This window comes from Labrus bergylta, chromosome 13 (genome assembly GCF_963930695.1).
Source record: "Labrus bergylta chromosome 13, fLabBer1.1, whole genome shotgun sequence".
Classification (NCBI taxonomy): Eukaryota; Metazoa; Chordata; class Actinopteri; order Labriformes; family Labridae; genus Labrus; species Labrus bergylta.
In genome coordinates this window covers 6,404,640-6,428,149 of record NC_089207.1, presented here as the reverse complement: position 1 = coordinate 6,428,149, position 23,510 = coordinate 6,404,640, and the positions used below count along the sequence as shown (strand labels likewise).

At 39.7% G+C, this 23,510-nt stretch overlaps 2 protein-coding genes across 2 annotated transcripts in view; both read right to left on the bottom strand.

Moving 5' to 3' along the window:
* Positions 1–1,090: 1,090 nt before the first annotated feature.
* LOC109983964 (organic cation/carnitine transporter 2-like) lies at positions 1,091–12,232 on the bottom strand. Its single transcript, XM_065962624.1, has 11 exons — positions 11,467–12,232; positions 9,309–9,530; positions 8,476–8,579; positions 7,995–8,149; positions 7,130–7,301; positions 5,696–5,822; positions 5,511–5,611; positions 4,806–5,020; positions 3,866–4,048; positions 2,807–2,954; positions 1,091–1,850 (listed from the first exon to the last, which is right to left on the bottom strand). The coding sequence occupies exons 1-11, from the start codon at positions 11,674–11,676 to the stop codon at positions 1,754–1,756; spliced, it is 1,734 nt and encodes a 577-aa protein (XP_065818696.1). The 5' UTR covers positions 11,677–12,232; the 3' UTR covers positions 1,091–1,753.
* A 3,684-nt stretch (positions 12,233–15,916) lies between these two features.
* znf385b (zinc finger protein 385B) overlaps positions 15,917–23,510 on the bottom strand; it is a 56,752-nt gene continuing 49,158 nt past the window's right edge. Inside the window, 5 exon segments of the mRNA XM_065962311.1 lie at positions 15,917–20,897; positions 21,457–21,552; positions 21,851–21,937; positions 21,939–22,036; positions 22,496–22,550. Of these exon segments, the coding sequence (XP_065818383.1) occupies positions 20,592–20,897; positions 21,457–21,552; positions 21,851–21,937; positions 21,939–22,036; positions 22,496–22,550 (642 nt within the window). The 3' untranslated portion in view covers positions 15,917–20,591.

Sequence of the window (23,510 nt, the reverse complement as noted above, 5' to 3'; positions counted from 1 at the left end):
AAGGAGCCGTATTAGTTTAAAGAAGCCTTAATATTTAAAGTCCATGAGAGAAAGATGTTTCTCTGGGTTTTGTCAAAATCTCAAATTCTTCTGGAGTGTATTGATTTTTATTGATGGGGCCTTTATTTTGTTTAATTTGCCTACTTTTTTTATTTTAATAAATTAAATTTGTTGGGGAAAAAAATATCAGCGCAGTTTGTTGATTCTTTCATATTTGCCCAGGTCTTAAGCTTTGATTCTGCCATCTTTCAGGATATTTCTGTCAGATAGTGGGCAACCTCAGAGACCACAGTATTTCTTTAAAAATGATTAACTCTTATTTAGATGTCTTATTTGGTTAAAAGCGCAAACCCCCCCCCTCCATTTCTCCCAGTCTCTGAATGTTCTAGCCATCAGTTTATGTATATAGTTTTGATGGGGGCAACTCTTAGGTCACATTTGTAAACTTTAAAAAGTAGATTTTGAACAGAGCTGCAGGTTCAAGAAGCTTTGTAGTTCAACTTTTTTTCCAGTTTAGTGTAGACAAATGAATCTGCTCTCAGGTGGAGTTATAGGCTAAACAATCTCTTAAAACTTAAATTCACACTTTGTTCAATCTACATAGTCTTCAAAATATCCTTTGTACGGCTTCTCAGCATTAATTAATAATTTATCCTGAACCAATATAGCCCACTTAATTATGCTGAAATAATGTTTTGAGAAAATATTGTTCTCTCTTTGTTTTGTCCTTTTAAGCACACTGCTCTTTTGTTATATTGCAAAAATCCCTCGATTTAATTACGAAGGTTTGGTTTTCTCTCTTCCGGTGAAAGCATGTGAAGCTTTATGAAGCACGAGCCATGTATCCGGGGCGGGGCTAAAACCAGATAGACCACGCCCCATCATTTCAGACCACTACCAGGTCGTTCATCATGTGCCTCCAGAAACATTCAGAAATAGATTTATCATTTATCGTTAAAATGACCATTTACATAAAAGTACCTGCCAGTTCTGCTTTAAATAAACTAAATCAAAAATCTAAATATGATTGATAGAAGATTATTGTTTTTGAAACGGGGTAGGTGACCTGATCAGACAGGCTATAGAGACAATATAGAAACTTTATTAAATACAAACACATATTTTTTCTTCATATCATTGTATAAACAAACATTTTTATACACAACCAAAAGTCATTTAAAATAACCAGCTCTTAATCTTGCGTTTTAAAAATGACCACTTTTTATAGGACGCACACTGCTGCTGCTGCAACTGCACAATAAATCTAAACTTCTGGAGTCACAACACAATTCAGTTTCAATTTAACCTTTTTTCACATGACTCAAATTCATATAAAAGATATTGACTGTGACTCTAACTTTTGGCAGACTCACTATCTCCTCGTGTCGTTTTTAATGTCCTAACTTCATAAAATTCTAAAATAGCTGAGTGGAAACAAAGTTAACTTGATTGGACAACAAATAAAGTAAACTTCTTCATGGTTTCACATAACCTTTTTAAAAAAATAAAAAAAAACCTCTGAGATTCTTATTTGTGAGATGTCAGTGAATGCATCACATTTTGCTACGCAGGTCCTCCCATTGATGAAATGTCGCCATCTGGTGGACACAGACAATAGGACACACGACTGACAAAAAGACAATTTGGTCTTGGTTTCAGTGTTTTGTCCACACACACACACACACACACACACACACACACACACACACACACACACACACACACACACACACACATTTTTTTTGTTAGAGTTTTATAGGCGAGTTGTGCAGATGATCTCAGGTGCAGTAGTCTGGTCTTTAGTTGATTTCCCATCATCCTTTGAGGGCGCTGTTGAAGCCCATGGCCAACTGAACATGAAAGACAATTGAAGAGAAGAGATGCTGCATTATTCAGGCTGCATTCAAACTTTTTCATCAAGTCTTACAACATAACTACTTTGTTTGTTATGATGATTGCAATGATTTAAAGTGGCATATTTTCCTTTCATGCATATTTTAAACATGTATATTTTATTTGTCTTTTTTTGTGTGTCTGTTCTTTGTCAACTTCATGTCTATGTTGTTTTGACATTAATGAAGTGTTTCAGATGTGGCTGTTTCTACTTTATTCGTTTTTTTCAGCCTGCAACACCTCAACATGAGCTATTGACAGCGTGAAACAGAAACAGGCCTGCATGTTGTTGTGTTGTAATCAAATTCTCCATCTTTCCAGAAAATATTACATGCATACATTAAAAGCTTGAGTTTAGCTTTTTAGGCAACAGCAACCTTTTTTTTTTAATTTGAGACAGAAGAGCTTTATTTGGAGGAGACAGTAGATAGACATTTGCTTCACCTCTTTCCTGATTGGGAGGCCACTGTGGTAAAGACTCGTCCTGACTAGTCCACTCTTAATGGTACCATAATATTATACTAATAGTACCATCATGCATAATTACAGCATGTACGGTATTAACACTCAAACAATCTTTACATTCCATAAACATTTAAAAAGAAAGCCATATGTACTGAACTTTACAGTCTTGTTTTATGTTGTTTATGCAGTTTACTGTTTTGTTTGTTTGTTGTTTATTAGCACAAATCCCTTAGCCCCAGATCTGTCAGACTCAGCTGCTCATAATTATGTTTAGCTCTATTCCATCATTTGTTGGTGCTGTAGTTAATCAAGTTAAGTAGGAGGGGTCTGAAAACTGACCAATAAAGCTTTTTAGTTCCCCGCTGCTGGCCTCGAGAAACTGAAATGAAACTGTATACCATTGGCTTCACAAGGGACACTAAGAGGTAACACGTCCAAGCTGACTGACCTGCAAACCGACTGCTGTGTTGTCGGCATCTGCTCGATGGTGTCGGTCAGCGGCTGCCTGAAGGTCTCAGGCAGGAAGAAGCAGAGCAGGACACTGAGCAGCGACAGAGAACCCACAATGATCCACGGCAGGAACTGATAGAACACAGCTGGAGACAAAAACCAGACCAGATCCGTGAGTTCATACCTTCAAGATTGGTTTAGACACAAACTTAAATAAGCATTGAAAGGATTACTTCCTCCAAAATAACAACTCAACTTTTAAAATTTCTGATCTAATGATTGCGAAATCAGATCAGATCAAACAAAAACAATCTAGTTTGTGAGGTTCAACACAGGACTGCCAACTTTGAAATGAACATCAGCTGAACAAATCGAAAGAGCAGCTCTAGTCTGCTGTCATAGCTACTGCTACAACAACAACAACCACATTCAGGAGATTAAGAGGAACATGTTTCTTCTGTACAGAGAAATATGGTCTGTTGATATATGCTGTCAAACAAAACTACAGACCTACTGTCTCGTAAAGATTAGTTCAAGAGTACAACCCTTTGTTAACCAAAATACAAAGATCACTCTGCACACAGATGAGTTCAGGAAGATAACCTTTCAGTGCCAATAAGAATAAGATTCATTTTTTGCTTTATTGTCCCATCTATGACGACAAAAGGAATGCCATTTTTATAATATGTCCTCCATTGATCTTCATTTTTCTCTGTTTGGATGATTATTAAAATGCTGGATGCTTTAGAAGTGTTTTTTTTTGTAGTGGATTTTTTTTTTGCAAAGTCGAAATTTCAGAACACATTTTTCAAGACAGAGCTGCAAAAGGATCTTGAAACTTTGTAATGTTTTGCAATGAATTGCTCCAACAATGCAACTATATTTCTGGTGTCTTGTAAATCCATACAGGTTGGGCACTCTGTGACATGTAAATTAAATACATTTAATCAATTATACAAATATTTAGATTCCTTGAATCCCATAAAAGTCATAAAAACATATTTACATATGATACACTGACTCTCTGCTGTTTAATGTAAAAAGCTGGAGTTCTCACCCAGCTGCAGCAGGTAGGGAGAAACAGAAGACCCCACTCTGGAGAACATAGCACAGGACGACATTGCTGTGTTCCTGATGACTGTGGGAAACAGCTCCCCAGTGAACATGTACAACACCCCCGTGCCGGCGAGAATGCCAAATTTACCGATCAGCACGAGAGTCAGGGTGAGATTTGCATAACCTGTGAAGAGGAGGAGGGTTGTAAGCTAGTGTTCAGGGCTAACGAAGCATTTCACACAGATATGTTGTATCGTGTACATTGTTATCGACTGTTCACTGAACGGGAGAGGCTAAATATTCAGAAATCAAGAAGCATTCATTTCAGAGGACATTTATTGGTTCCTTGGTTTTTGATCTCTAGTAGCAATATCCAGTTTTTCCATAAGTGGGTCCCAGTTATGTTTATCCTCTCGACATACATCCCATGCAGGGATGCACATGACAACATGCCATAATTCAAACATATTTCCCCCCATAGTTGAACAATATTTCACTAATCTACAGGTGGTAGTAACAGAATATGACACGCATCAGTGCTAAAAAGGAAGCGATCTGTAAGCTAGATAACATGGATGTAAATAAAGCTGGATTTAAAATTCTTAAACATCAACTTAGCAAATGTTTTAAGAAAGGATTGAGGTCTACCTTCACCTGAAGCCAAGAACATTTGTTTAAAAAAAAACTACAATGAACTCTAAAAGGCTGAAAGCTATGGCTGCAAATGTTAGCATTGACCTTCATGTTTCTGTGGTAGAACAAATGGCCTTCAGAGCCATAGCAACAGTAACTAAGGGGGGTGAGGGTAGGTGAACCATCAGCTGCTATGAAAATGGTCCATTAGTTGAATATCTTACATAATTTAATTTCTGTATATCCATCAAGATGTTAAAAAATAAAAGTAGTTTTTGACTATACAGCCACTTTGTGGTCTTCCTCACTGTGCAGAGTGATCTGAATGAGGAGCAGAGCCAGCGCCCCCAGCAGGGTGAAGCTGATACAGGACAGGCGGCGAGGTAGACTACAAGCTGCCACACAGCTGACGAGGTATGCTGGAAGCTCAACAGTTGACAACAGGAAGTAGTTCAGGAACGGGTTGCCATAGAGACTAGACAGATTGAATGAGAGTCCGAAGTAGCTTACGCTCAAAGAAAACCTGCAAAACAACAAAAGAAAAAGGCTTTTACCTTAATGTCCTCAGAACCATTAATATCCTCAGTGAATCTGTTAGATCGATGGGTTGACTAATTAGCCTTGCTACAGACCACATACCCACGGCGGAAATGTTCCAGCAGCGTACTGTAAACATCGTATTTAACATTATTGTTTCACTAATGCTTTTATCCATGATCCTGTAACATGAAAATAGCAGTGGAGCTTGAAGGGAGAGCTACACAGCTAACGCTATGTTGTTAGCTTGAAATACATCCAGTGACTTTCACCTCAGGCTAATAAATGTGTAAAATAGTAGTGTTTAAGAACTAGCATACGCTTTAGAGTTTAGACATTTGCTAGCAAGCGGCTGAATGCTAATGTTAGCTGTGTTTTGTTTTAAGCTGATCAAATATGTTTTTTTTTTTAAATCTAGATATGTTGGTTGATGGCCCTTTGAATCATTAACATCCATTTGATCACAGAGCACTCACCAGATGAGCCACAGCTTGAATGTTACATTTCGGATGTTGCTGGTCCTCAGCAGGTCCAGGAAACTTAGCGACTCTGTCTCCTGGCTTTCTTCCTTTTCGACCTGTGGAGAGACAGAACTTAAAGTACTCTCACTATTGTTTTTAGTGTTTGGACAACTTTTGAGGTGAGAGGGTTTTATTTTCACCTTGGCTGAGAGGAAGATGACCTGTGGAGCTTCTACTCGGTTCTCCAGAGCGGCTGACTTTAGCAGGAGTTCTGCTTCCTGAAAACGGCCACAAGACACCAACCAGCGAGGAGACTCTGGAATCAGCCTGGACAGTAGACAAACACAAACATGTATCAATTCTACAATTCACTTAGCAGACGCTTTTATCCAAAGCGACGTACATCAGAGAGTAAGTACAACACAAGCAAGGATCTAGAAAAAAGGGAACAATGTCAGTAAGAGCAAACTATCAGCTTTGAGTCCGATTGGACACACAGGTGCTGACAGGAAGTGACCAGAGGCAAAGCACAACATTGACGGCAGTTCTTGAGAGCTCTAATCAGTATAGAAACCATCTTATAAGTCATCGTTATCAAACAAAAACCATCGTCACAACCATCATCATCATCAATGGATATGGAGACCATCATCATTAAGTTAGTAGGTATTCATGAAAGAGCTGGGTCTTTAGCTTTTTCTTAAAGGTGCAGAGGGACTCTTCAGATCGAATGGAGTCGGAGTCGTTTTTGTCGCTGTTTTGTAAGCGAGCAGCAGAGTTTTAAATTTGATGCTAACAGTAAGGAGATGAACAGCGGAGTGACATGTGCTCTTTTAGCAAGGCTGAAGACCAGTCGTGCTGCTGTATCAGATATGAACTATACGTAAAAAGGCTTTAATTGAAACAAGGGGAACGGTTATTTACTTTGTGGTACTACCTAGACATATGATCCATAGGAGTTCTGACCATTGACTGTATAAAAAGATAGATGATGTGACAGCTCCCCACAACAAAGTGAGGCCAAAACATTTGGAGCTCCCTCTACTGACCGGCTGTAGTACAGCTCATAAGCTCTGCCTCCTTCAAGTTAACAGATGGGAAATGGGTCACACTATAAAGGAGGGCTGTGCAATACTCTCTAAGTTAAGTCACCATGTCATAGCCCAGTGCAAGAGGTATTTTGGCTTCATTTTTGTACCACAGGAGGATGTCCATTTTTATATACAGTTGATGTTTCTGACCAGTCTATTTAGACCAGTAAAGACCTCTGCTCTTTGTAATGTAGCTTCTGTAAATATGAAGATGATGTTGCAATGTGTTGCTGCATACACGACCTTAAATGATGATGATGATAAGGTCACTGCATACAATGACCTTAAATAATGTCCCATTATAATGAAGGACGGTCTGTCTATTCACACATTCTCTTTCTTTGCAAACAGGGCCTTCAGAAATGTTTTGTTAGTAGTAGACAAAAATAAAAAATAAGCCGACTGGAAAAAAATATTATTCTAGATTTAAGCAATTCATCAACTGAACTGTGACGTTTTTAATCCTTTCCTTCATTTCTAAATATGTCCCCTGCAAACCCGAAGCACCTGATATTTCTAAATGTTGTGCAGGGATCCTCTTACCACCACAAAGGCATACAGGCCAGGCCTGGCACAGTCATGATCAGGGACAAGTGTCTCCAGTTTGTGACCAGGTAGGCGGTGCCGGGCAGCAACATCATACCTAACACATAGACCGCAGGCAAGCCTAGGCCTGAGAAGAGGACTCTCGTTGAACCAACCAGGATCTCTGAACCTGAAAACAAAATAAAGAGTATAGTGCTTAAAAAGAAGTCAAGAAATGACATAAAGAGGTACTAGGTGACTTTCTTCTTTCTTCACTAATGTAAAATAACAGTGATTTCTAAGGTTAAAGCAGCAGATCAGACAAGTCAAAGAAGGTATGTATTTTTGAAAAGGACAGTCTCTCAATAATGCTAAGAAATATTTTCTGGTGGTTTACTGCACAGTCTATTTTGAAACAGAGGGCTGCAACAGGAAATGTCATTTTTAATATGTCCTTCCTAAAGCTGCTGTAAGAAACATTAGTTTGTGTTGATGTTGGCGTTGTTGGCGTCCCCTGTGCACAAAGCAGAAAAGCTCATCCTGCTTTCTTCAACAGTTAAATGTCGACTTTGACAAGCTTTGCTGTAAAAATATATTTTTTAAAGGCTGTTCGGACAGAGTGTATTCATCACTTTCAGGCGGTTTTAGGCAATAAAATTAAAATGCAGAAATAATCAATCTTGTAGCTAATGGTCTTGTTTGCTTTTTTAAGGTTGTACACAGACATTAGTATTCATTTCAGTTGAGTTCATGACCAGCTAAATCTCCTCACAGGAGCTTTAAAGAAGACATGATCTTATCGGTCCCCTAAAAAGTGTCCATTGACATCAACGACAGAACAACAACATTCAATCAAAGTACGACAGAAATGAGAAACCCATACCAAGTACAAACAAAGCTATGTAGCTGGCGATCTGACCCACACCCATCATGAAAAAGAGCAAGGTGAAGACAGGCCAGGATGGAGCGAAGGCCACTGCACTGCTGAAGACACTAAGCATGGCAATGGCACTGAAGAGTACAGGCTTCCTGCCAACCCTGAGGTAAAAATACAACAGAGTAATGTCAGCCAAAACAGGAACATATCTGGTCCTCTCTTATGTTGGTGTCAAAGATGAGAGACAATGAGGTCCTGTCTGTGACTACAATGGCGGTATTCAAGCAAACCACAAAGCTTTTTTGTTTTTTGGATGTTAATGGTGGATAACTTTTAAAACATTATGTACATAGTTATGCTATGGAGACCCTCGCCTCTGTGGTCAATGCCAGCTTAGTTTAAAGTTAACTTCCAGCATTCTGATAACTTTGGAGCAGCTGTGAGGAACTGCAAAAGGTAAACAGTTTAAAATGACACTGAAACATACCGGTCAGAGATCTGTCCAGAGACTAAGCATCCACACAGTCCTCCAAGGAAGTATGCAAGAGAGGTCAGAGGCTGTTTCCACTGGTCACCGCACACCAGATTAAACTGTAACAAAAGGGATATATAGACAACATATTTTAGCACAGCTGCAGAAGCCCTTGGCCGACATGCATTAATACATTTTATTCAACTCTGGTCTAACCTGTGGTGAAAAGTACATTTTGGTTGATTTGCCAAGATCTTGACTTATTTTTCTACTTGTCTTTGAATAACAACGCTGTGATAAGAAGTTAGTTTCAGCCATTTTCTGAGATCTCAGGATATTAAGTCATTATCACAGGAAAACCAAAGTCCTGATACAAAGAGGTAAAAAAGTTGAGAGCTAGAGAAAACAACTAGAATTGACTTGTAATCATAGGAAAATGTATAGAAATAAACTGTGTTGTGCATAGGCTCTTAGGGTCACCGGACACAGAAATATAAAACAATCTTGTGTATTATTAAAGCAGGACTAAAAGCAGGCCTTGGCCATTGTGGAGATAGTCTTTCTCTAAGTAGGCTACCCTTCCATACTCAAACTCATATGAGCTCAAAGATGGATGCCTTAAGCAGTCGATACCAGCCTGGTCTTCAGTTTCTGAAGGTAACTTCCTGCAGTCAATGATTGGTGACCACTATGATGTCATAACCTCTCAATGTTTCACAGGCAGGAGCTGTTCTGACCAGATCAGTGTATAAACAGTAACATAGAGTAAACAGGGGAGGAGGGTCCCCAATAGAAACAGTTTAAATGTTTCCATAGCAACTGTAGTAGCAACAATAGTAGCTCAGTACCTCGGTGACCACTGTGGACTCATAGTACTCAGTGCTGTAGGTCCACCCATCTTTACAGCTCTCCTGTTTTAGGCCTGAGAGGAGGACCCCTGGACCGGATCCCAGTACAGACAGGTTGTGGGCTGGACCCAGGCTGGGTGTGAATCCCCATGCAGACAGGTTCTGCACCACGTCCAGCTCATACCGGCTGCAGCTGCTCCGCTCCGGCTGCCCGGCCTCCATCTGACCAGGAAACATTGTGATTAAAAGTTGTTATTTTCTAACTTGTGATGCAACAACAGCAAAGGGAGGTGGACTGAGTTGAAACTAGACCAGTTCTAACCTGCGGGAGGATCAGGTCGCTAGCTTAATCATTGGCTGACTGCATTTTCAAAATTTGGGAATCATCACTACTTAGCTCGGAAAGAGAAGCTAAAATAAAAACATTCTTATTAACTTACTTGCCAAATATTTTGCATCAAAAACATGATCAATATTTAAAATATTAAAACTTTGTAAAGATTTAAACATTAAAGTAATATACACAGTAGTTTGAATTGTGTAGTTTAATTAATAAGTTAGTTGTAGAAGTTTGTATAGACTTACCCTAAAACAAGTGCAACACTAAAATTCCTCTTACATGTTTTTCTATTATTACTTATATTAAATGATCTTATATGACAATAAAACACTGTAACCATTCAGGAGCATAACATAACAATATTACAACTGCCATTAAAATTAAATATCAAACATAAAAAAGCGTTTGTTTTCTCTCCATTTTGCCTCAAAGTGCAAACCATTAAGTGTGTGTAAACGCAACAAATATTCAGCTCATCATACCGACAAAAACATGTCAGGTCATTTTGTTGGAGGATTTAAAGAGCAGCTTTAACATGCAGCCTCATTTCTCACCATCAGAGTCAAAAGATCATTTGAAAGACAGCAGCACCACGTGCATGAATGTGCACAAAGACAGCCTTGTTATGACAAAAGAAAATAACCAAACAATGATGAAAGAGATGCAAAAATACTCTGCAGAGCTTCGAGGAAATGCAACGTTGGGTTCATCCCCTGCAGCCTCTTTTAAAGACAACTAGTCATGTGCTGCATTATGAACGTAAGAAGTCGTTTACAGCCACTTTGAAGCTCTGAAGCTTTCCATTTAAATAAATACCTCTTAACTCTTTAACTGTGTTTCAAAATGATTACACAGCGATTGAGCCTGTGACAAACTGATAAAATACTCTTGCACATGATGGAAACGTTGGTATCATGAAAATGAGTCAACACTCCTGGGAAAAATCACAAGTAGTGCCGTCAACACGCAGATGTTGTGCTGCCACTGAGAGTGAGAGGCAGAAGCTACTTTCTCTGCCCTCTGCTGAGTTATATCTCAAATCTAAACACAGAAACTTAAACAGAAACTAAAAAACACACACATATAAGGGCAAATCCAAAGAATTGAGTTTCAGTGAGGACACTGCTTGAAGTCCTAAAAACATGAGGGTCAGCACACACAGCTGCAGTCGCTGCTTATTGCAATGAGAAAAAACAAACCTGAGATATTTGAGATTGATGCGATGAGTGTGTCTATGACTAGAGTGGTTATGAAACACACTGTAATGAATATTGATGCCTATGCAAGGGCGTCAGCATAGACACTAACTATCTCTGTGTAGTTATTGTACTGCCTGAAACGCCTCTATGCATATTGTGTATGAGGGAGTGATGAAACTGTACGCTGCTGAAACTGTTGCAAAGAACTAAGAGAACACATGAACAGGACAACATTAGCAAAGAGATGAGAGGTTTCACTTTGTCCACAGCGGTTGTCATAATCATCACAAAGTTCCTCAAAGGAGCATCAATGAGAGACATTCCCAGGAGGGCGGGGTTTGAATTTCAATCAGTGACTTTTCCCCTTCTTCAATGATGATTGCTAACAGATTTTGAAGGCAGAGGCAAATAATGTCTTCCTGCATACATAGAAACATTTCATCAGACGACACTTTTTAACAATGCTTGTTGTTTAATAAATGTAACTGAAAAAGTCACATTCACCTTCACTACAGTAAAAGTTTTGGATTGGTTCATTGACTTTTTCCACTTCATTGATAAACATTTCGAATCATTTGGCATGAAGAAAGCTGTGATCCGTTTCAGAACCGGTTCTGACCTGCACTGGGATGATGGCCTGGATCCAGTCCTGGCTCAGGTTGCTGTGGACAGGGATGTGGCAGTGATGCGGGGGACTCGCCAGGAGGAACATGACACACAGGATGTTGTATCCACTGGGGATGGAGGTGAGACAGAACAGGAGGAAGACCCTCCGCTGGAACCGGCCCCATGTCCCCAAAAAAGACACCGACTCCTCGTAGTTCTGCATTTTTGTGGACTCTTCTTCTGATCTATTGTTTTCTGTTGTGACTGTTTGTTTCTTTACTTTACACCTATTGTCAAAATTGTAATTTAAGTGCTATTAGTCAGCTTTAAGGTGCAAAACACACAAAAATATCCAATTGAACACTTTTAGAAGTCCATTTACATATCAAGCCCAGTTATACCACTATATGGGAAAAGGAACCAAAAAACAATTCCAACTGCACATAACACAAGAAGTCCTAATCTTTCCTTCGTCTTAATACAAAATATGAATATTCCTGTTGCAGCATTGTTAGCCTCTCTGTGCAGGATCTCTCTGGGGCTTCACCTCCTTTATCCTAGAAAAGACTAAACAACTCCACCTCTCCTCCTCCTCCTCCTCCTCCTCCCCCCTCTCAACCTCCCCTTCTCATAATTTTGAAACTTCTTGTCTCAACTCCCCATGCTGGGAAACTTCAAATCAGAAATAGAGAGTGAGAAAATGTAGAGTGGGAAGAAACACTGTGTCCCTTTCAAAGGGGAAATGTGAGGATTTTTGGGAATAAATGAAAAAAAAATCATATCCGATAAAGGGGCGGGGGGGGGGGGGGGATTTACATACAATGTTAAAAAAAAAAAAAGGTTATAGATGAGATGCTGGCATATGTCAAAAAGAAAAATATGATGACATTTTCATGAAAAAACTCTTACTCTTCATATCAGTGTCAAAATTAGCTTGATACAGATATATCAGATGATAATCTTCAAAATTGTTGAATTCACAATTAAAGGTGCACTATGGAGTCTTGGTAGAGAAATGTGAAAGTTGGAGAAATGTATCTCCATACACAAACCGTCCTCAGAGGAAAATGTTGTCCCTGACGATTAAAATTATACGCGAGGAAGTTATGGTGGTGGGCCCGAAACAGTGGACACAATTTGTCCTGTGAATAAAGTTTGTGCATTTAGTTCAGAAAATATAGCATAGAATTGTTTCACTTCTCCATCTTTCAAATTTCACTACCAGATCTCCATAGTGCACCTTTAATGTTCAAACACAAAAAACACAAACAACATTTAGAATACCTGAGCGTTTACTGGCATCTCTTCATGAACATTAAAGGTTTCCAGCTGCACACATGCGGAGTATGATCGTGAAATATTTCCTCTTCAGCAGAACATCATACATGAACATGCAGGAGGATACTGCTCCAGTGAAACAAATACATTTTTATATCATTCTTACAGTTTTGTAAAGAAAATCATACATGTGGACGCCACTTAGCTGTACATGTGGATTACGAGAGAGGAATAACAACATCTTTCCTTAAGGTCACAGTAGAGGTCGTTTGGAATGAATAAACTCAAAGATCCTGTTGTTGTTTTTACTAACTTTAATACAGAATGTTTTCGTGTTTGGAATCAGATACTGCACGTATCGGCTCAAAAACTGCAGGTCAAACACGATATTTCAGTTTGTTAAACTTTTAAATCACAGTTTGGGCTGTCGCTGGTTCCCTCAGTTTTTGTGTCAGTGAAAGTAAAGCTGAGTGAGTTGACTGATCGATCTGCAGCCATTATTTGTAATATCTGATGTTAGAAATGTTGCGATATTTGTTTTGGGTTTTTTTAGGTTAAATGTTTTGTGTGAAACTGTTTGGTAACGCATGCAGGACACATTTTGGAATATTATTATGATGTGAAATTAATTCAAATCACATCTCAAGAACAAAAGTGTTCAAGATATTGTAACAATATAAATGATGTCCAGAAATAAATGAGTTGCATACCCCACCATGACCCCACTAAACAACCACATGGACATCAAGGGCCCACACATCATGAAAGTGGGCCCCTCCTTTCACATGCGTTTCGACAAGTTAGTCCCCCCCACACGTCAGGAAGGCTCAGCAGTTAGCTCTGGTGTCCTAGAGCCAAACCTCCTCCATGCTACCTCCAACAGCCTAAAATACCCACCTGCATATCTTCTTTGTGCCTTCATATCATTTCCAAAACAAAGCAACACATAAAACACAACTAACTGGGTGACAAACTTCCTGGAAAGACAATAACAGAGAGAAGAGTCTGTACAAAGATTTGAGGACATTGAGCAGTTCTTGATTATTGTTATTTAAGGGTTTAAAAAAAGTTATTTTTTATTACCTAATCTTCACATTGATGAAATATGAATTTATAATTAAAATATCACAGTTATCATGAGTTGCTTTCTGTTTTACAAGATTTATTCCCAAAGTGCTAATGGATTTTAAAATACAATTTTACAGGGTTTTAAGGGGATCAATATTTCTAATGGGCAGACTACTTGGATAAAGTTCTTCACATTTTCCTTTCAAGTTTTTCCGACAAAGACTTGTGCTCAAAAAATGGATTGTAAAATGTGTTTGACCTTGCTTCAAGGTCTTATCATTTCAGATGCTGATAAGGTTTTCAATATCAATATAATTCAGAAATTGAGTTGATTTTGAATGGGGATCTAAATAACACCATAATCATCATGGTGTTCCCCAATCTGCTGCCTCAAACTGATTTCTCACTGTAACATGTTTTCTTTCTTGCATGTAAACACCTCAAAGAGTCGATTATTCTGCATGGCTGCATGTGTCCAAGGGTTGATAGGCCGTAACTGGATGATACTTGACTGTACTGTAAATGTCTTGTCACCTTTTAACTGGCCGGATCATTTATTGCCACAGAGCAGGTTGGCAGTAAATGATCAAACCTGTAAAGACTTCCAGTCCAGTCCAGATTTCTCCGTCCCTTTTGTCTGTCGTTATGACCTCCGTCAGAACGGTTTGTTCTGGTAAAACAGACTCTGTGTTTTTCTTCCCCTGTAAGACCTGTGTAAGGACAGCTGCTGGTAAAACAAAAGTAAATACTGTAGAGACCTTTTGTTGTCTCTGTCATAAAAAAAAAAGATTCTTATAAAAACACAGTTTGAAGAATTGAATTGCTCGAAAAAGGAGGAGGATGAGAGCGAGCTGGTTCCGAAAAACACTCACTATGTTACTCTTTCAAGGTTGAAGTGCAGCATTTTTACACTTAGTCACTGCACAGAAAAAGCAACAGTGTGGACATGAGTAAGTCAGGAAGATTATTATTCTGTTGAGGAGGAAAGGGTTAGGAGGTTTAGATTCTGTAGCTGGTTGCATGTTCACAAGTAGCTGTTTAAATGTCCTGTTTTTTCTTTGATATTAGCACCAGCTTAAAGTAAGTGTTTTCATTTTGAGACAGCTAATGGGTCAACAGATTCCTTTAATTTGATGTAAGCATAATGCCCTCTAGTGGAGTCTTCAGAGTCATGAGAGCGTTTCCCATGTTCAGGAATGTATAATGTTTCTTAATGGTATACATTTTTTTTACCAAGCAGTCCTGAATGGAACATGTCTATGAGACCGAGAGGGGGACCATCTGAGGACAATCCCATAAAGGTGAGGTGCAGTAAAGAGAGGAAGTGAAAGGAAAACAAATAGTGATCTTTACTACAACCCCCTTCCCACCTTTTAAAGAGCATTTTTCTCTGTGTTGTAACACTTATGCAGACCACAAACAAAGCACTGGATGGGTTTATTTCACATTTTGTGGGTGGGTAGACTCTCAGGTTACTCAAATATATGTTCAAAAACACTGTCAAAGTGGATTCTTCATAATATGTCCCCTTTACAGTAAATTACTATGAATCCAACAAACGGTCAGTGCTAACTTACAGTACAAAAGGACTCAGGTTAAAGCCCATGACTGACATATAACGATGTCCAATCCGCTTTTCTCTTCATTGAAACAAAAAATGCAGGACCATTATTTGTGACGTTCAGCTTTTTATTTTTTTATTGAAAACAAAACAAAGTTACAGAAATAAAATGATAAGGAGAGAAATCGTACACGACCTCACCCTGACAAGTTTTCATTTGCATATTTGCATCATCATTATCATAAAAAGGCTCAAAGAATAAATACTGTACATAAAGACGAGTCACTCTTTAACACGTCTGAAGTAGACGTTATGCCGCTCTTCAGAGCTGAAATATGCCTCTTTTTCAAAACCATAGACTGTCTGACCAACAGGTTGATGATTCAATTCAAGAAACTCACATTCACATAAATCTCTGAGTCTGGATTGATTCGATTGAACCTGAACATGCTTGCCTTTCTGCTCAGAAATCTGAAACTAACGTGTAACTATATTTGGATATTCAAAATCTGAATTCATCCTTTAAATACTTTTGATGAAAAAAATAAATAAAACCGTTGTTTTTTGTTTTTTTTTGCTTCAGTTCAAGTTTGAAAAGTTTGAAATATACATTTCTTGCAAATACCTCAACAAACAACCCTGGCTCTCGAAGCGGCTGCATACTTACTGTGTCTTTTATTGTTGTAATTTCTTGTGTTATGCTTGTTCGTGTAAGTTGCTCTGAGCTGTGTGTTTTCTCTGCCCAAGACAAATTTACCTCTTGAGGACAATCACATATAATGCTCTCTACATCAAATTGTGTTTCGTGTCAATTGCTGAAAACAACTATTGTCCGGTTAAGGACGAGGCTCTAGAAAAGTGGTTGAACCGCTCCTTTAAACTCTGATATTATTCACTGTTTGGACGTCCTCTGGGTTGAGGGAAGACAAGATTGTATTTGGATGCAAAGAGAATCAATCAGGGGCCCGTTTCAGTAAGCAGGTTTAGTGCAAACACTGAGTCTGTTAACCCTGAATTCAGGGAAAGTCTGGGTTTTCCGTTTCAGAAAGGGAGGTCACTCAAACCCGAGAAAGAGGGGTAACTCAAGCCCGTTCCAGAGAGGGAGGTAACTTAAGCTCTTAGTCTGTTACTATGAATCAGCTGATCAGGAACCCAAAATTCTGAGTCTACCACCTGAGGGTAAATCAACTCAGAGCTCAGGGTTAGACTGAGAGTTGGTTGAACCTTCTTTCTTCAACGGGCCCGAGGTGTAAGAGACAACATACATGTGCGCACAATCTCAATTTGAACAGAAACCATTACAACAGAAGAGAACTGGTCAGTCAACATCATTTCATCTACAAACAATGCGTGTGATTTTTTTTCTCGTATTGCGGCTCGGCCCCAGTAACAACGACTTCAGGACTTTGCATTGAGACCTCTCAGGCCTCGGTATTGCTGATAAGAAAGCAGAGTGTATAGCAAAGCAGCAGCTGATCTGTACATTATTGCATCAAGTTGACATCAATAGACGGAGGAGGAAGTTTAGTTGAACGGCTCAGAGCTTTGAAAAGCGGCTTCACACATCATCAACATGGATTTGACACTTTGTCTTCTTTTTTTTTTTTTTTTAAACAGTTGCATCCAGATGACAAAGATAAGAGTGACTGCACCGTGAGACCAAATACTGCATAGATAAACACACACATACACACACACACACACACACAAATGTCCTTAATCTGTTCATTATCGGAAGACTGAGATGCTTCAAGTTATCCAGGAGGAGGCAGGAAGACAGACGAGAGAATACTGACCATTTGAAACCATAGAAATAACCTTTTTTTTTTTTTTTTTTTTTAGCATCAGGACTTTCCCTGTTGAAGGAGAGGTTAGCATTTTGTCAGATCTTTCAGGATAAAACCTTTACATGCACATGTGTTGATTTAAAGTGGTGTTGGCGGCTTTAATTGCTCCTCTTGTCCACGCCGGCTCTAATAACATTGTGATGTAATACTCTCTGTGTGTCTAAAGGGGTCTGATGGTGGAGTGTTGAAGTGTTAGAAATGCCTTTTTCATTGAGTCTAGACTAACATTGACAAGTTTGTATCCCTGCTGAACTATGCATGCAGTTATTCGTATTTTTCCTGTTTTATATGACAGTTTTTTGTTGTTGTTTTTGTTGCATAGAGGGAAGCGACAAAGCAGACTGTTTGACCAACCAATCCCATTTTTTCCCAAAAGGGGAGAAAATTCGGAGTGAACTTGGCTGCTGTAGGATTTGTTGGGAGAACAACAGAGAGAAACATCAACCCTAACCTCTGTATTTAGAGTCTTCAAAAATATATTTTTTTTTGGGGGGGGGGGGGAATACAGAGGCATTTGTTTTTGATTTTAAAGAAAAATGTGAAGATAACATTCACGCACACATTACTACTTGATAGCCCATGATTTTAAAACATCTTACAGTACATTACCGTTGTTTTGGGAGACGTGGTCGTACCTCCATGTACAGATCGACCTACGTGACAGAGACTGAGAGAGTAAAGTCATGTGAATAACTTAAGGGCCTGACCAGCAGTTAACAGCTCTCTGTTTGTCTGCCAGAGTCACTTGTTGAGCTGCAGAGACGTACTGACTCCAGCCAATGAGACTCAACACACAGCTTCACATGCCTTTCAATGAACTGCTCACAGAGCAGAGCAGGTGACTCTCAGGTGAAACTCCAATCAGGAGATTTCTTGCATTGCTGGTAGACGTTCAGGTACAAAAAAACTTGGGGATATGTGTGAACAAGAATTCTTAAAAATCAGCTTTAACACTTCCCTTTGAGCTTTTGGAAATGCTTCTATGGTTTCTTCTGGTTCTGTGAAACCTCCTTTCACGATTATTAAACAACCACCTGAAACAAATATGATGTGATCCTGAAGGGGGCACTAGAGGAAAGCTTATTGGACCTCATCTGGGAACTCTTTTTCTGGACCAAAGTTTCTAAAAGTAGATCAGATGGTTGTCTAAAAGTCGTTAAAAAGCTTTGGGTAAATATTTACAACATCCACTGTAAAACCAATTATTTGGGCACTGAAAAAACAACCAGACACATGTTTTTTTCTTTCTTTTCCTCAATGAAAAGCTTCCCCCCCCCAGGAAGACGTTCTTTTGCTGTTGCAGGTTGTGAAACATCCAGTGATGTGTTCAAGTCTTATAAAGTTCCTTTGACTCTTGTGATCAGAGTGTCAGGTACAGTAAGAGTTAAGTTCATGAAGTTCAGTTCAGATTCAGCAGGAAGGTTGACAGAAACACAAACAGCCGGCTGAGAGTCCACACCAGGCAACAATCAGAACAAAAGGGCTCCCCCCCCCCCCTGCTGTAAAACCAGCAAGTAGCCCGGTCCAGGGTGCGGATTAGTTCTGTTACTCACTGGCAGTGAAGATGGCAACAACAGACATCATTAGAACTGTAGACATCAGATGAAAGGAGATAAAGTTCATCGTACACAAATTCAAACTCAGGTTCCAAACATACAGCAAGTTAAGGTAATGAATGTGACTTTTTGATGAAGGTTATTTGGGTTTTTTTTGGCTGAGTTTTGTCAAAAGATGCTGACCTGTTTAAAACTGACCTTCTCTGGATTTTTTTTATTGCATAAATCTAAAACTTTGGCTGCAAGAGAATAAAAAAAAATGTCCACCATAATATTTTTATTACCTTGGCAGGAACTTGGGACACTTAGATAATGTCCTCGCAATATTTCAGTATGTTTTGGAGGTTAATTGCCATCAATTAATCACGTTACTAACTGTAGGTTTCAAAGCTGATTTAGTCTTTTCGCCCAATTTTTCAGGTTTGTAAGTTTTATAAATAAGAAGATTCAAAACCAGTGGCAGGACTCATACAGTATTACTTTTAGTTCTGACCATAGTCATCATGTTAATATGTTTTTATATCTTTCTTCTCTCTGTACTAAAAACTTTGAAACACAATGACATCACTAAAGGAGACAATCACACATTTTGTCTCCAGATTAATTAACTTACTAATTAATCAAAGGTTAAAATATGTTGAGACATAAGCCTGACAGCTGTCAAGTCCGATGTTCAGAAGTTGATGTCAGAGGGGAAATGTGATTTCTCCCATTAACCTAATGAAGGTATTTCAGCCTCGTGGTTTTATTTTTATGTTTATTGTTTAATCACCCACAATGATTTATATTTTGGGGGGCCGGATAGGAAGCCTTGTGGGGCTTGATGTGGCATAGGGCTTGGAGACAAACATATTCTGGACTTTTCATGAGATTTGTTGACAACAAGAAACATTTTGAGTAACATCAGCCTTTTTTTTTTAATCTCTATTGTTTCACACTGCATTTTTTTGGTGTGCCTTGAAATGCTGTATGTTTGGAATGACATGGACATCGAGCACAGAGACATCTAAGGGCGGACACCTGTGGCATCACAGTCTGGTGCTGATATGACATCAGGTTTTTGCTGGTCGATTCCTCCAGCAGGAGGAAGAAGAGCTTCATATTTCAAAGGAGACGGTTTGAGACAGAGCTAAAGAGGGAGGAACCAAACTGGACCTGAGTGGGGTTCTTCTGAGTCCAGACCTTCTCATTTATCTTTGTGTATTAACAAAGACGCTGGTGTATCTTTGTCATGTTTGTATAAAACATTTAAACCAGGTAAAGGATGAGGTCCAGGAGTTTTCTCATGTACAAGTTGATTATTGCAAATATTTTTCTTTAACTTTGACATTTTAATTGCTCTTATCTGAAGCACAAAATTCACAAATGGTAACAAAACACTGCACCCTGATTCCCCTCCCCAGGACCATTTATTGCTTTAGGAGAAGTTCTGTAATTTTCCAGGACTTCACCATTACCAGACATCCATGACTACATAAAAAAAAAAAAACACGCCTTTTCCAGGATATGTAGAAACCTTCTATCCTCTGTTGTGTGTGGTTTCATGTGTGTGGGTTGTTAATGATCGACTTTCTGTTTGGTTAAAATCATCCCACGTTGCTGTCCGATCAGCTGTGAAAAGGATGTGTGATCCAGACAGGAGGATGGGGACAAGGTTCTTTCTGTTCCTGTCTCATTTTGAAGCCTCAGTCAGGTGAGAAGGCTGCAGGTTTTGAATCCCTGCAGCCTTGATGGTAGAGCTCATATCGCTCCCTCTCCTGTAGCTCAGTCAATCAGAAGGTCAGACGTTCAGAGTTACCGCTTTGACTCCCCACCTTCAACAATGCCCTCAGTAGGGTGCGAAAAGAATCGATCCTTGGCTCGCTCTGATTGGTCCAGGAGCTGGACGCAGGAAGGAGGCGGTGAAGAGTGACGATGAGGCAGGAGGGCGATGATGCAGAGTGATGGCAGTGGTGAGGTGAGGTGAGGAGGTGGTAGTGAGGAGAGGTGAGGAGGAGAGAGAGGAGGGGGTAAGGAGGGGGGATGAGGAGAGAGAGGTAGGAGGGATCGAGATGGTGTTGGCGAGGGAGGAGGGCGGAGGAGCGAAGGGAGCGGTGAGGAAAGAGGGAGAGAGGGAGGGCTTCACCAGCTCCGTCTGGGGGGAGAAAGAGGAGAGGAAACAAGGAGAAGGAGAGAAGACAAGAAGGGGAAACATGGGGAAGAAGAGGGAGAGGATGATTGGGGAACCAGGGAAAATAGGAGAGGAGATGAGATGAGAGGAGAGGGTCGAGAAGAGGAGAGACAAGGAGAAAAGGAAACAAGGAGGTATGGAAAGGAGAAGCAGGGACCAGAAGAGAAACAAGGAGAGAAGATAAGACAAGTCAAGCAAAATATGTAACAAGGAGAGAAGAGGATTTGGGTGAGGAAAGGAGAGTATTAAGGAGGGGAGAAAGGAACATGCAAAGAAATATGAGAAAAAAATGTTTAAAGAAAGAGTAAATAAATGTATAAATTAATGAACCCAGTAAATTTAGTTTATTCTGATAATATTTTTACTATATCAGATCACTGATTCAACATTTCACAATTGGGTTTATAAATGTTTTAATCAGGGTAATACTGTTCTGATGAATCCAGGCTAATAAATATATAAATAAAATAATAATTCTAAGAGAGCCTGCATCTGAAAAGAGAAGCGGTAGAAAGACACTTACGGTGAGTGTGCCGCGCTGCTGTTTGTTATAAGGGCTGTATTTGGGTTTGCTGGGTTTTCCCGCCACTCGGTCCTTGTGCCTCCTGCTGGAGATGTGCTGCAACAACAACAACAAACACACTATCACAGACGCGAAAGTCATCTAGTCTATGTAGCACATCAGGCAGGGCTGCTTTGTTTCGAGGAACTCTCGCATCTTAAACAGAACAAGACGTTTAGCGCACTCTGGTGTCTCATCCTGGGATTACTTCAACTCGTGTTTGCCTCCTGAGCTGAAACTGTGCCCGAGTTAATACGGCCCAACAGCATTGTAAAACTGTGAGAAGGTGAGTTTTGGAGAAACGGTTTCACTATATTAGGTGAACTTTAACTGTCCATGCTCGCTGTGTTTCTACCTGTTTGAGTTGAATCTCAGAGTTGACATGAACGTCACAGATCTGGCAGTGGAAGGTTTTGTTCTGCAGGCCCGAGCCCTTCACTATGGGAGGTGCTCCCATTTTTCAGCTTGGCTCCGGGTCGAGGGTACGCCTTGATCGGCCCAGCACCGCTCCGAGCCTCCAGCATTGTCTTATGCTTTGAACCTGTAAATAGAGACACACAGACACTAACTTCTATGAAACAAGAGAAAACATAAATTTACTAATAATGTCAGTACGTGTTTTTCATTGCAATAGTTGCAGCTCTAAAGCCATAATTTCTTTAAACTTCTATATTTCATTTATATTTTTATCCCCTTTTCTAGTTGTTTTTTCTCTCTTGTGTCACTGAGAAAACAGGGGATATTGTAAGAAGAATTCTAAGTGAATGTGTGTGGTCCACCATTGGCTTTGTTTGTCTTATTGGGTTACATTGGCTTTCTGGCAATCCTCAGCTTCCTGCTTGCATTTCTGGCAAGGAATCTTCCTGACAACTTCAATGAGGCCAAACTCATCACTTTCAGTATGCTTATTTTCTGTGCTGTGTGGGTGGCCTTTTGTCCCTGCTTATGTCAACTCACCAGGCAAATATGCAGATGCAGTGGAAATATTTGCCATCCTAGCCTCCAGTTTTGGCCTGTTGGTGGCACTGTTTGGACCCAAATGTTACATAATCCTGCTGAGACCAGAGAGGAACACAAAAAAAGCAATAATCGGGAGAGGAACCACCAATTTGTCAAAGTAGCAACTGTTAAACTTTCATGTGGTCTTAACCAGTTTGTATGTTGCATTTGTTCAGTAGAAATCTCCCTGAAGTCAGTTTTGCTGCTTACAACTGTGTCCTTTGTCTAATCAGAAATAAAGCATATTTGTGTGTTATTCAGATCTATGACTTGTAAATATATGCATGAAAGAAAGATCATCACGAGTTCCTTGTAGAAAGCTTACATTTTTACATTTTTCACTCATGCACTCTTGAAAATTTCCTGAAAATTTCCAGACAGCCTGAAAACAAACAAGACTTAGTTACAGTAATAATGTTACTCACCCACTCTGCTTCTTGGTTCACTTTAATTGGATAGACTACACAACAAAACAGCACCCACCATACACCCCCAAGCCTACAAAGACCACCTCCAACAACACAAAGATGCCCTCTTCCACACCTGATCCATCTACTACTCTCAACTCATACAGTCTGGCTCCAGAAGACCCAAAGCATTATTCTCCACAATGAACAAACTCCTCAACCATCTGGACTGTTCCTATTCCTTCACAGCAACAAATACACCTCCTTCCTGTCATTCTTCCAAACAGCAAAATAGACCATCTACAACAACCTGGCCCCTCCTTTCAGCTTCCCCCCCTTAACCTCTAAGGCCCTGTCTCAGTTGTCCCCTGTCTCCCCTACAGAGCTTTCAGACCTCATGGTGGGATTGAAAACTTCCACCTGCCTTCTGGACCCTGTCCCCTTGTCAAGGCCTGCCTTCCCAGCCTATCCCCACTCATTATCTCAACAGTAAACTCATCCTTTTCCACTGGCACCGTCCCACTATCCCAAAAACTTGCTGTCACAGCCATTTTGAAAAAACCTGGACTTGATCCCGACATCCCAAACCACTACAAACCCATCTTCAAC

What these genes read in the sequence shown, in the direction of transcription:
- LOC109983964 (XM_065962624.1), bottom strand. Translation starts at nt 11,676, where the DNA reads ATGCAGAACTACGAGGAGTCGGTGTCTTTTTTGGGGACATGGGGCCGG. An exon ending in TCATCTTCCTCTCAGCCAAG is followed by an intron (nt 5,612 to 5,695) that starts GTGAAAATAAAA and finishes GTCTCTCCACAG; the next exon opens with GTCGAAAAGGAAGAAAGCCA. An exon ending in CATTCAGATCACTCTGCACA is followed by an intron (nt 4,049 to 4,805) that starts GTGAGGAAGACC and finishes TCCTCTTCACAG; the next exon opens with GTTATGCAAATCTCACCCTG.